The sequence below is a fragment of the Buceros rhinoceros genome, unplaced genomic scaffold (assembly GCF_000710305.1).
Source record: "Buceros rhinoceros silvestris isolate BGI_N320 unplaced genomic scaffold, ASM71030v1 scaffold28221, whole genome shotgun sequence".
NCBI lineage: Eukaryota > Metazoa > Chordata > Aves > Bucerotiformes > Bucerotidae > Buceros > Buceros rhinoceros.
In genome coordinates this window covers 16,391-27,188 of record NW_010392942.1, presented here as the reverse complement: position 1 = coordinate 27,188, position 10,798 = coordinate 16,391, and the positions used below count along the sequence as shown (strand labels likewise).

Sequence of the window (10,798 nt, the reverse complement as noted above, 5' to 3'; positions counted from 1 at the left end):
TGAGCTGCGGGTCTCCGCGATGGGTGCTGCCCCGGTGGAACGGGCTGGGCGCCCACTCGGGCCGCGGGAGGGGGCCCTGGGTCCGGTCCTGCCCGCAGTGGGGAGCAGACGGTTCTCGCCCACCCCTACGTGGCCCTGGCGGCCTCTCACCCTCCCGGAGCCTCAAAGCTGCGCGTTTCGCCAGAATTACTGGCTCCGTCGGTAAATTTCTTGCACCGAGGAGCTGGCGAAGCGGAGAGATGCGTTCAGTGTTACTTACAGGCACAGCGTGTATTAGGTTCTATCTTATCTCGGGACAGCTGGCAGTCATCACTGAAGAAGTCTGGGGGGTGTGTTGGGAAACAGGATGACTGGAAGCTGAACATGCAAGAAAACTGAAGTTGTTACCTTTGAAGTCTTCGTGTAGAAAACTTGTACCTCTTTAATTAACCTTGTGACTTGACGGAGGCCCTGGCTATTAACAAAAAGGGACAGAGTCAAAGCATGTCAAGAAAAAAAATGACAGTAGTACTTACAGATCCCGGTTTGACAAGAATCTGGGAGTTGAGTTTTCATTCTGTCTTTAGGATATTTAGCAGCACCTTAATCTAGATTAATTAAAAAGATTGAATATACCAGTGGGTATTGCCAGTCTTCAAGTTGTAATTAAGCAGTGGCACAACTACAAAAAAGTATTTGGAAAGAGCCCAGAATATCTGTATTGGCTGTCCCTACAGCAGGCTGTGGCTTCGTTAAAAATAATACAAAATGACAAACATTATCTAAAAAATTTTATAAATGGGATTATATCAAAACTAGACCAGACCATATGACATCAGATGCATTTTTCTTCCCATCTTAAAATGTAGTTAACCTTGTGTTAACAAAACTTTTCAGTGGCCTTTTCTAGATCAAAAGTAAAGTTATTGAGAAAAGCCCTTTATCATTAACTCACTCTGACGCCAAAGTGGTGTTATCAGGCAAAACTCTTCAGGTCCTCCCAGTGGTAAAAATGGTGCTGAAGCTGAAACCACCACATTGTCAACCCTGTAAAAAACAAAAACAGGCAGAGGGACGGAGTTTCTGGTATTCTGGGTCTTTTTGGTAGGGACTGTTCTTTTTCCCTCTCTGTCTGTTGAGTTACTGAGAGAGTTAATACAAAAGGCCAGCTGGTGCCATTTGTGAGCTCTGGCAACCTAAAATCCACCTGAGTGATTGCAGTCCCTGAGGAAACAGATGTCTCTAGAAACGGCTCAAATCTGTGGGGCTTGTAAGGTTTCAAGGCTTACAGCTCTCGGCTGTGTCTGTTTTCTCACAGTTTGGTGTAACTCCTGTTGTGCACTGAGGTACGTTCAGGCACCAGAGAAAGGAGAGGTACCTGTGCCTCACCCACCATTATTTAGGAGGGGATACACCTTCACAGTCAGGGGCTGGCGGCTATGTCACCTCACCAAAAAGAACAAAATGAAACTTGCAAGGGAAAGTGTGTGGACCAAACAGCTTATGGATTGACAACTGTCCTGTTTTACTCACAATGGGGTGTTTTCACTGCAGTCGACTGCGTCCAGCTGAAAGTGCCAGTCATTCAGCAGCTGTACCACTGGGACTGTGGGCTGGCCTGCTCCAGGATGGTGCTTCAGTAAGTGACTCTTTTGGCTGGAACGGGTCGGATATCCCATCCCATGGGAGAAGGGTAGCAGGAAGCAATATGCAGGGAGAAGAGGTGTGTTGAAGAGGCTGTGAGTTTAACTTAGTCTTATGAGAGCACATATTGTCAGGTACCCTTGGAGAACTGCTGCTGCTTGGGCCTGGCACAGCAATCCAGCAGGAGCAAGGGAAAATATAAAAACTTCAGACCCTTTGAATAACTGACTGTTTTGACAGATGCAAAATACTTGATCAGCTCTAAGAATTGTGCAGGTTGGCCTGCATAAGCCAGTGAAGAGTTGTCCCTCTTTCCTGCTGTAGTGACTTGGAACTGATACTTAGCACAGCAATTCACCCGATCCCTTTCTGTGTTTTCAAGTGGCAGGTAGGTGTATCCCAGTTTATGTGACCTGGCAGTGCTGGGTTAACAGCTGGACCTTAAAGGCTCCTTGCAACCGAAACAATTCTGTGATTGTGTCCTACATCTGTCCTGCTGAGCCAGGGAGTGGCTGAGTCACTGGGATGAATGCTTTTGTTCCAGAAGTAGTTTCAGCTTCAGAACGATGTGCTGTATTGCCCTTTGGGGTTGTTTTTTGTTTTGTTTTGGGTTTGTTTTTTCTTTTTTTGAACTAGTAGCTGTCCTGCTGAACTCCTCTTTCCTTCCACAGAAGAACATGAGCTTAGGTGCAGGAGAATTACCTATTTAGATGTCCACTTAGTAGATATGAAGCAGAAGATTTTCATTTCTCTCCATCCCTTCTGCCAAGACGTTAGTCCGTGTGCTGGTAATTTCCCATCTTGACTACTGTAACCTCTGCCTCATTATTCCCTTTACCTCTTTGCCGCTCCAGTCTGCCCAAAACTCAGCTTCCAAGATTAATCTCACCCTGCTGATCTGAGCCAGTTTGCCCTGCATCCTCAATTCCAGTCCTTTTTTTTATATATATACTTCCATTTGTTTTCTTACTTCCAGAACTCTCTATAACTACCTCTTGCTACCCCTTTGCAACTTGTCCCAAGCCTCCTCCTGCCTTCATCTCCCCTCTATTGCCTTTTGTGCCATCAATGCCTAAGACAAGCTTCCTTTGAATATTTATTGACTTCCTTTACAGTTTCTCCTTTTGAAACCCATCTATTGTGTGAAGCAAGTTTTAGTCTTTGACACCTCTTTCTGTGTTTGCTCTAATATGCTTGTCCACTTAGACCGGAAGCCCTTCAGGACAGAGTTCTGTACTTGCTCGGTATAGCTGGCCTATGGTACAGCACCTGTACACTTCCAGCACTGTATCAGTCAAGATACCCACACATTTCCAATTTTAAAAGTCAGCAGTAACTCCAGTTAAATATTCCCTACTCCCTTCCCTTCCCTGAAATTTGTGGCTCCTTTGTGGGTTGTTTTTTTTTTTCTTATTATTTCTTAACCAAGCCCATTATTTCATTTTTTACGTCCTGTGATGTGCAGGCTTGGGCTACAGGACACATTTTGCTGCTTCTAAGATCTGTGCTTCCCTTCCCCTGCCTAACACCATAGGTACCTGAATCATCTGGACAATGATGAATTTCAGAAAGCCATCCAGGAGCTCCAGTTAACAAAGAGTATCTGGACTATTGACCTGGCTTACCTAATGAGGCACTTCGGTGTTAAGCATAAATTTTGCACCCAGACACTTGGAGTGGACAAGGGCTACAAAAATCAGGTTAGTATTCCTATCTACTGGGGGACAGTTTGAAAAGCGCTGCGTGTCCTGCTATAAAAACTCTCCTGTGTTACTGACAATTAACCACACATCCTGTAAACAAGGTTTGCCTGTTGCAAAAATGGGCACAAATCAGCTCCAGAGGCAAGGCTAGATACAATCCCAGTTTTACATCTTTGATTCCAAAATACACATAAAAACTTTCTCAGAGTTTTCCAGCAGTCCTTATGAAAGGTTCCTTACAGACTGAAGCCCTTTGATTATCCTCAGAACAGGTACAGCCTGGCAGCAGCAGCGCTAGCTTCCCACTTTTCCCATCCCGTGCCTCAGCCCTGACCTGGAAGAACCACTTCTAGAGGTGAGGGGGCAACTCAGCCTCCACATCCATTGAGAGCTTGACCTCTTCAAGATTGACAACAAGGGGGTCAAGGAGGCCACTGAGGGCCTATAGTGGCAGTGCCTTTTCTAGTGCAAGCTTCTGCCCAGTATGAACCAGACGGGCTTCTTTCATGTAGGCAACTGAACAGCCACTGGATGAAAATTACAACCATAACTGACCAGGAGTGAATTTAAACTTAAAATTTAGAGCAGGAATCCTTATCCTGTTACCAATGAACTAAGGGAAGGATCTCTCACCCATAGCCAGATCTCCAATTTATGCTAGCAGGTAAGTGTTGGATCACCTAAGGTAAACATCATCCCAGTTCATAACTTCTGTTATCTCCACAGTCATTTTACAGGAAGCACTTTGACACAGAAGAGAATCGAGTGAATCAGCTCTTTGCACAAGCCAAAGCCTGCAAGGTGCTGGTGGAGAAGTGGTAAGTTTATTGTTTCCCTTCTCTTTGGAGATGCTGTGGGCCCCATGCTTTTCTTGAGGTCACAAAGCTGAACTGGTGAAAGAGTCTGAAATCAAGCCCTGAGACTTTTTTTGTGAATTACAGCATCTTTCTACTCTATCTGGCTCAAAAAACCCCAAAAAGAGTTAGTATTGAAGGTTGAGGAAAAATACTCACAAGACAGAGTAAGTGATCTGCAGATGCTGACAGGAGTTGACTAGTGTATGTTTTGAATTTGATTATCCATTAAAATTACCAGTAGGGAGTGCCTACAGCACTCTAATTGGCTGCTGCTGGAACTGAGAGTGCTACGTGGGCACACAACCCATTGTTCCCAGAGCTGTGCAAACACTGTAGCTCTCTGTTCCTAGAGATGTGCAAAGAAAAAGCTAGTATACAAGCTTTTGCCAAGGGGAGGGAGGATGAAATAAGGAACCTCTGTGAAAGAACTGCAGACCCAGGAGAAGGGGAAAAACTGCAGAACTGTTCCACAACTGACGGTGACATTCTACATGGAAAATAACTGAGCGTCCATGTTCAACTCGAGTTGCATCCCTTTTTATAGTGAGGCTGGATTTGGATCTCTGTTGTCAAAGTGGGGTACGTGATTAGGAGCAAGAAAAGAAGAGAGGGTAGAGGGCAGCCACAGCAGCATTTGAATTCAACTTCCATTTAGCAGAATCATTAAGTGTCCTTTCTACAGACGGAGTCTGTATAACACCATCTGTTTAACTAGAGCTGTTGCAGGACAGAAGGGACAGTCAGTCCATCTTGCTTTAGCAATCTTAAGATCATGGCCTCGATAAAGGCTGGGACAGAGGGTGCATCTACCTGTGCAGTACTGGGGCAAAGCGCAGAAGTGACACTGGAAATGATTAAAAACCTCATGAGTTCGGTCAGGCGGTGCACACAGCCCTGGCGTCTGGAACGTATCCAAGGGAAGAGTTTCTAATGCCTACGGAATACACCAGGTGCCGCAGTGAAGGACAGCTGCTGACAGATGAGATTACAGGTTGGTTAGTACGCGTTCTCTGTAGGAGGGACTATAGAAATACAGGCTCAGGTAGTCCAAAATTGTAACTGGGAGGAACATATTCCTGTGTGACAGATGCAAATTTGAGCACGTCTTAAGTCAGTTAGTGATTATACAATCTTTTAACCAGTTGATAAAGATTTGGCGCTTCAGAGATAAGCTTTTCTAAAAGCAAAAAAAGAACACTTCACTTACCATTTTCCCACAGCACAAGTCTCTCAAGTTACTGAATGAGTTGCCAGCTCCTTTAATACTCTTTTCTGGGTTATATGATACATTCTGAGATTATATTACTGCAGAATCCAGAGCTGTTGCTCTGCACTTCAGTAGCAGCAATGAGATAAAAAGGGCTTGAATGACACAGGTTTTGTAGCAAAGCTCGCAGGGTTTAACAGCAAAAAGATGTACCTGTGATATAAAAATAACCATGCCAGCTGCATGTCACTACTGCTGTCCATCAACACACACTGTATACCTAAACTTGTTAATAAGCATGTGATTTTTTTTTTTCCTGCAGCACAGTAACTGTTCAAGATATCCAGAACCACTTGTCCCAAGGTCACGTAGCCATTGTCCTAGTGAATGCAGTCCTGCTATTGTGTGATCTTTGCTCGAGTCCTGTCAAATACTGCTGCTTCCTCCCGATTGGACAGAAGTGCTTCTGCAGGAATCCTGACTACCAAGGCCATTTCATTGTGTTATGTGGCTACAACAAAGCCTCAGGGAGTATCTACTACAACAACCCCGCCTATGCTGACCGTGAGTACCCCGTTCCTTTTGGGTAATTAGATTCTCAGCCACCTCATTACTAACGTGTCTGTAACACGGAGCCACAGCTGGACTTCCCCTAATAGTGTGCGTGTATTTCAAGCATCACTAACCAATTGGTCAGAAGGGGCTTTGCCACATTAATTCAGTGCTGCCACTGATTTACCTGCAGCATTGAGATATGCATGGCCAGTTCACTATCCATTTACAGCATTACTTCAGTGAGTACTGCCTCTGAGGTGAAGACAACCACCGGAGTAAAATTGTAACCAAAGACGACAGGTCTAGTCTGTGTACTAGTTAGGGGTTTTTTTCTTTAGAGACTGCTAGACCCAGTATGAGGCTTTCACAGGAAAATTCTTCTGAATCTTTACTAACATTTTGTTCCTCCTTAACAGGAACATGCTGCACTAGCATCAGTAACTTTGAGGAAGCCAGGACAAGTTACGGCACTGATGAAGATATTCTGTTCGTCTACACCGACAGCTGACATCCACATCTGATACTTCTGGTCCTTTCCTGTGCAGCCTGCAAGGCTGCTTGTCTCAGGACTACCCCTGCAGAGACCTTGCTCCTGAACTGCAGTGGGATCTTAAACAAGGGAGGCTTTATAGACATTGATAGGACTCACTGCAATGCTGTCCTTATCTTATTTTCCTGATGATGTATCTGAGTTTGCAATGTATGTCTCATTTTTTTGTTGGTTTTTTCCCCCCTCATTTAAAACATTGCACATTTGACAGCAGTTTTAACATACAGGCTCAAAGCCTGTTCACTTTGAGCTTATTTTCAACTGAAACACAGGACAAAAAAGCACCAAATTTATGAACTTTAACACTTGGTAATACATGCATAGGTTTAGGTAAACAAAACCAGGAAAAAACCAATAGATAATACCTGTTTCTTTCTCAGTCAGAGCATCAAGGGCTGATCTTCACCCTAGATCTAGGGATTTGAGGGTCAGCAGGGTATTATGGAAGGATAAAATACTAATTTAAACCGCTTGTATCAGTATTGTCTGCATTGTAGGAATGAAAAAACCATTTACTGAGGAAACTTCCTATGTACAAATTCACCTGACACAGATTTAGTGTTTATGCCACTGCATTAAATTGTGAATAGTTATTGATATTGTTCCCTTGTACTACAAACTCAATCTCTTTTGGCTAAGTCCTCTAGGTTGGCTGCTCAGAGCTCTGCGTTGCCCCAGATGTTTAAGTGAAGATATTTTCTTTGTACCTAGAAGTCTTTCTTGCTTTTTGCAAAGCCTTCTGAACATTATGCCACCCACACAGGCCAGTTTCTGCAGAACCCATTCTAAATACAAACTTCAAACTTGTTAAGCAAATACTGAAAATTATCATCCACACTAATGGTACATTTGGGTTGTACATTGTAAATATCTGACAGCTTATACTGGATTATAACTAAAATGCTAAATCAATTTGAGCCAAATTTTGCTACTGGTATTAGTTCAGTGACTACCTAAGAAATGCTGAAATCAATTTAGAAAGGAGGGAATACAAATATCTCTTTGCTCGAAGTAAAAAAGGCAGGAACTTGATTTTCTAGCTTTTACACTACAGCTGTATTTGGATTAAGTTGGAGTTATTGTAGTCAGACATTATCAAGTGAAACTGTTAGCAGCCCATTCATAATCCTTTCATGTATTACCTGGGTTTAATTACTTTGCTGAGGAGCACTGTAAAGTGTAAGAAACAGCCACCCATTTCAGACTCATCCACCACAATTTCCTACAAGTCTTGATCTCCAGTCCTACCTATTTTGAAGTGGGTAGAAAAAAAATCTATGTTAATACTGATGTAAAGCTAGCAAAATTTCATTTTGCACTTAAGTCAGAGATCCCACACCTTTGGCATGGTTTTAGGAAAAGAACTGTTCAAGTTCTGGAACTGTGGAGCAGCAGTGAAAGGACACTTATTCAGTGGTGGAAATAATAAATAGGAATCAACTTTCAGCTTGGTAAAAAATTTTTTCTAAGAGAAAACATTTTCTTCTATCAGTTGACTTACTGAAGTATCTGGAAAGTGTTCAAGAAGTATGCTTAGTAGAATCAAGAGTGCTCCTTTGTACAAAGGCTAGAAATGGTAACACATTTAATATGCAGTAGCCTTTAAAAAAGCTCTAAACAAAAATGTGTGAAAAAATCTTTAGTGTATAAAGTTTTGCTTATCACTGGTGAAGCTGGACTACATTCTGGCACTTAGGATGTGATTTGTGAGCAGTAGAAGCAGTCCATTAGTGCCACCAGCAGAATCCCAGAGAAAAGGTACAAAGCCTGTTTTAAATAATGCCTTCCGACTCCTCCGGAGTAAGTCACCGGAAGGCTGCTATTTGGGAATTTTTATGTCCAAGTCCAAATTCATGATGTTTGGTTTAGAGAAATTGTATTAGCTATGTTACTAATTAACAGGTATGTAAACAACAGGTTGATTGAGTACTTCCTTAACCCCTGCATTTTCAGGTAGGTCGTTCAATACCATGAAACAGCCACAGGATTTATTTTAGAGCAGGCTTGGTCAGCTAAATAAAACCAATTCTTAACAAAAGGCTTGTCATTGACATTTAGCCTCTTACTGATTCGGTTACCCAAACGCAAACCTTGAACTTATACATAAAACATGAACTTAAGGGCATGCTAAATCTTCTGAACTGCACAGATAGTTGTAACAATACTGACTATTAAATAGTTGGTACCCAGGGTTTAAATACTTCAGCAAAACTGAAAGATAAAGAAACAACGCTGTTTGAGCTAATACAAAAGTAGAGCTCCACCTCTGCAACAGGATCTCTTCTACCCGCCAAATGGAAGATAGCTATGAGAGATGAAAACACAAGCGAGGAGCAGAAGCCAAGTGAAAAGACTTAAGAATTTATGACACAAATTCAGATTAAAAAGAACTTGCTGCACAAGCATTCAGAACATCTGCATTTTCTGAAACTTTGTTTCCCGTTACAAGATCGTCTATCAAAATACTCATTTTGAAAATGTTGTCACTTTGTTTCCTTCATGATGTCAATAGCAAAAGAAGGAGTATTTTACATGCAGGGATTTTATACATAAATATATTTTTATTTGTAATTAAGCCATTCTCAATAAAGATTTAAAGTCACAGATGAGCCTGTAACATAATGTAGCAAGTGTATTTATTAACTAGCTTATTACAAAAAATGTTGGAAAATCTGCAGAGGATGTTATACACTCAACTGGAAATGGCAGAGCTGAAATTGTAATTTGGAAAAAAATGTTAAGAGTTCAAATCTTTATTTCGGCTATAAATTCATAGTTGCTAGCCTGGAAATTGTATTCATTCTGCACTTCCCGAACACCTAAATCATACAAAATGAAGTTTCAATATACGCTAGTACCTGTGAATAGCAAATGTATTACTGTTCTCCGTATTCAACAGCTGTTTTGTGTTCTCCGCACCACCAAGTACCCTACTGGAGTGCAGCTCCAGAGAAGTAGTTTTCGTTATCCATCCTGATCCCTAAGAGCATCTCCATGGCTTTCTGTTCACAAGGAAAAGTATGCAATGGCACCAGCCCTGCCTAGGATTTAGCTAGTCTTTCTATTTTTGCCTCACGAGGCAGGACTGAGCTTCTGAAGACACTACAAGCAGCCACCCCCAGCACTACTTTTGCACCCTGAAGGCCATCAAAGACACTGGTCCAACTGTGGCTGTAATACAAGTGTAAAGGGAAATAGAACCAAAGCAGTCTTGCTTTACAGTACCCACATACCTTCAACTACTAGGACATGTCTGGGACATTACTTAGCTCTAACAGAAATGCATCAAATAGTTAATTAAAAAAAACCCGATAAAACCAATTTATGCCTCCTTCCTAAATTATGTATTTGGTTAAGGGGAAAAACTGGGAAGCAGAAGTAGATAGTCACATGATGCAAAACTGATACAAAATTTTTTATGTCATCCAAATTCATCTCCAACTATACTGTACTACCCGGTACTGAAAAATTTCCTCATTTTACATCAATGTATTCCTACTGGATATATTTCTAGTAAGGAACAAAAGTTTGGACGCTGTAAATGACAAAAAAAACCCCACACAAGACGCCATGTTTTCTATTATTTTACTTAACAGAGTTTTGAATCCTGTTTAAAAGCTGGTTACAGGAAAACAAAAATCACAACACTGAAATAACATCTTATGATCCACAGTAAAGCTATCATCCAACAGTACCTTTTAATTTGTTACGTAACATTTGACTGTGGTCAGATTCTCTTACTCTCTGATCACACTGGGTACGAAGTAAGGCTGGACAGCTTCAGCGAGCTTGGCTGCATACATTTCATATCTACCGGTCATCTGCAAAAGAAAGATCAAAGCTTCGGGTCTTCCAGTGAGCTATGAAAGAACTTCAGTAGAAAATATTTACACTCAACATTTTTTTATGATGACCTTTTACTTAATTGCCTCAAACAGTAAAATCATAATTCACTCAAAATAGGAGACATCCAGTGCCTCAGCACAAACTAATATACTTTATAAATAAAGAACCTGCACTGTGTCGCCTAAAACTGTACTTCTACCCAAAAAAGACAAGTGCATTTCCACTCTAAACGGTAAAACTTTAAAATGAACTCCTTCCTGCCCTGCAGCTCTCCGCTGACAGTCCTGTCTGCTAAGTACTAACGGTTATTTTGCTTATCCTGGCCAGCTGAAAGTGAATGTGAAAGGTGCACTTACTTTATTATGCATCAAGAATACTCTCTTTTAAGTATGTTATGTCAGTGAAGGCAAAGAAGTGTAGCCCTAATTATGTCTTTGTATTATGTCCTTGACAACTG

The 10,798-nt window shown here is 41.7% G+C and overlaps 2 protein-coding genes across 2 annotated transcripts in view; one reads left to right on the top strand and one right to left on the bottom strand.

The window, feature by feature from the left end:
* The first annotated feature begins 19 nt into the window (after window positions 1–19).
* On the top strand, window positions 20–6,642 carry GUCD1 (guanylyl cyclase domain containing 1). The gene is made up of 6 exons (XM_010144684.1): window positions 20–197; window positions 1,534–1,618; window positions 3,158–3,323; window positions 4,053–4,144; window positions 5,713–5,954; window positions 6,362–6,642. Exons 1-6 carry the CDS (start codon window positions 20–22, stop codon window positions 6,451–6,453), a joined length of 855 nt encoding a protein of 284 aa, XP_010142986.1. The 3' UTR covers window positions 6,454–6,642.
* A 3,590-nt stretch (window positions 6,643–10,232) lies between these two features.
* UPB1 (ureidopropionase, beta) overlaps window positions 10,233–10,798 on the bottom strand; it is a 16,156-nt gene continuing 15,590 nt past the window's right edge. Inside the window, exon 9 of the mRNA XM_010144683.1 lies at window positions 10,233–10,316. Within this exon, the coding sequence (XP_010142985.1) occupies window positions 10,233–10,316 (84 nt within the window). The remainder of the gene's footprint in view (window positions 10,317–10,798) is intronic.

Coding starts and splice junctions, on each gene's coding strand:
- GUCD1 (XM_010144684.1), top strand. CDS start 20: ATGGGTGCTGCCCCGGTGGAACGGGCTGGGCGCCCACTCGGGCCGCGG. Junction 3,324..4,052: donor ACAAGGGCTACAAAAATCAG/GTTAGTATTCCT, acceptor TTATCTCCACAG/TCATTTTACAGGAAGCACTT. Junction 4,145..5,712: donor AAGGTGCTGGTGGAGAAGTG/GTAAGTTTATTG, acceptor TTTTTCCTGCAG/CACAGTAACTGTTCAAGATA.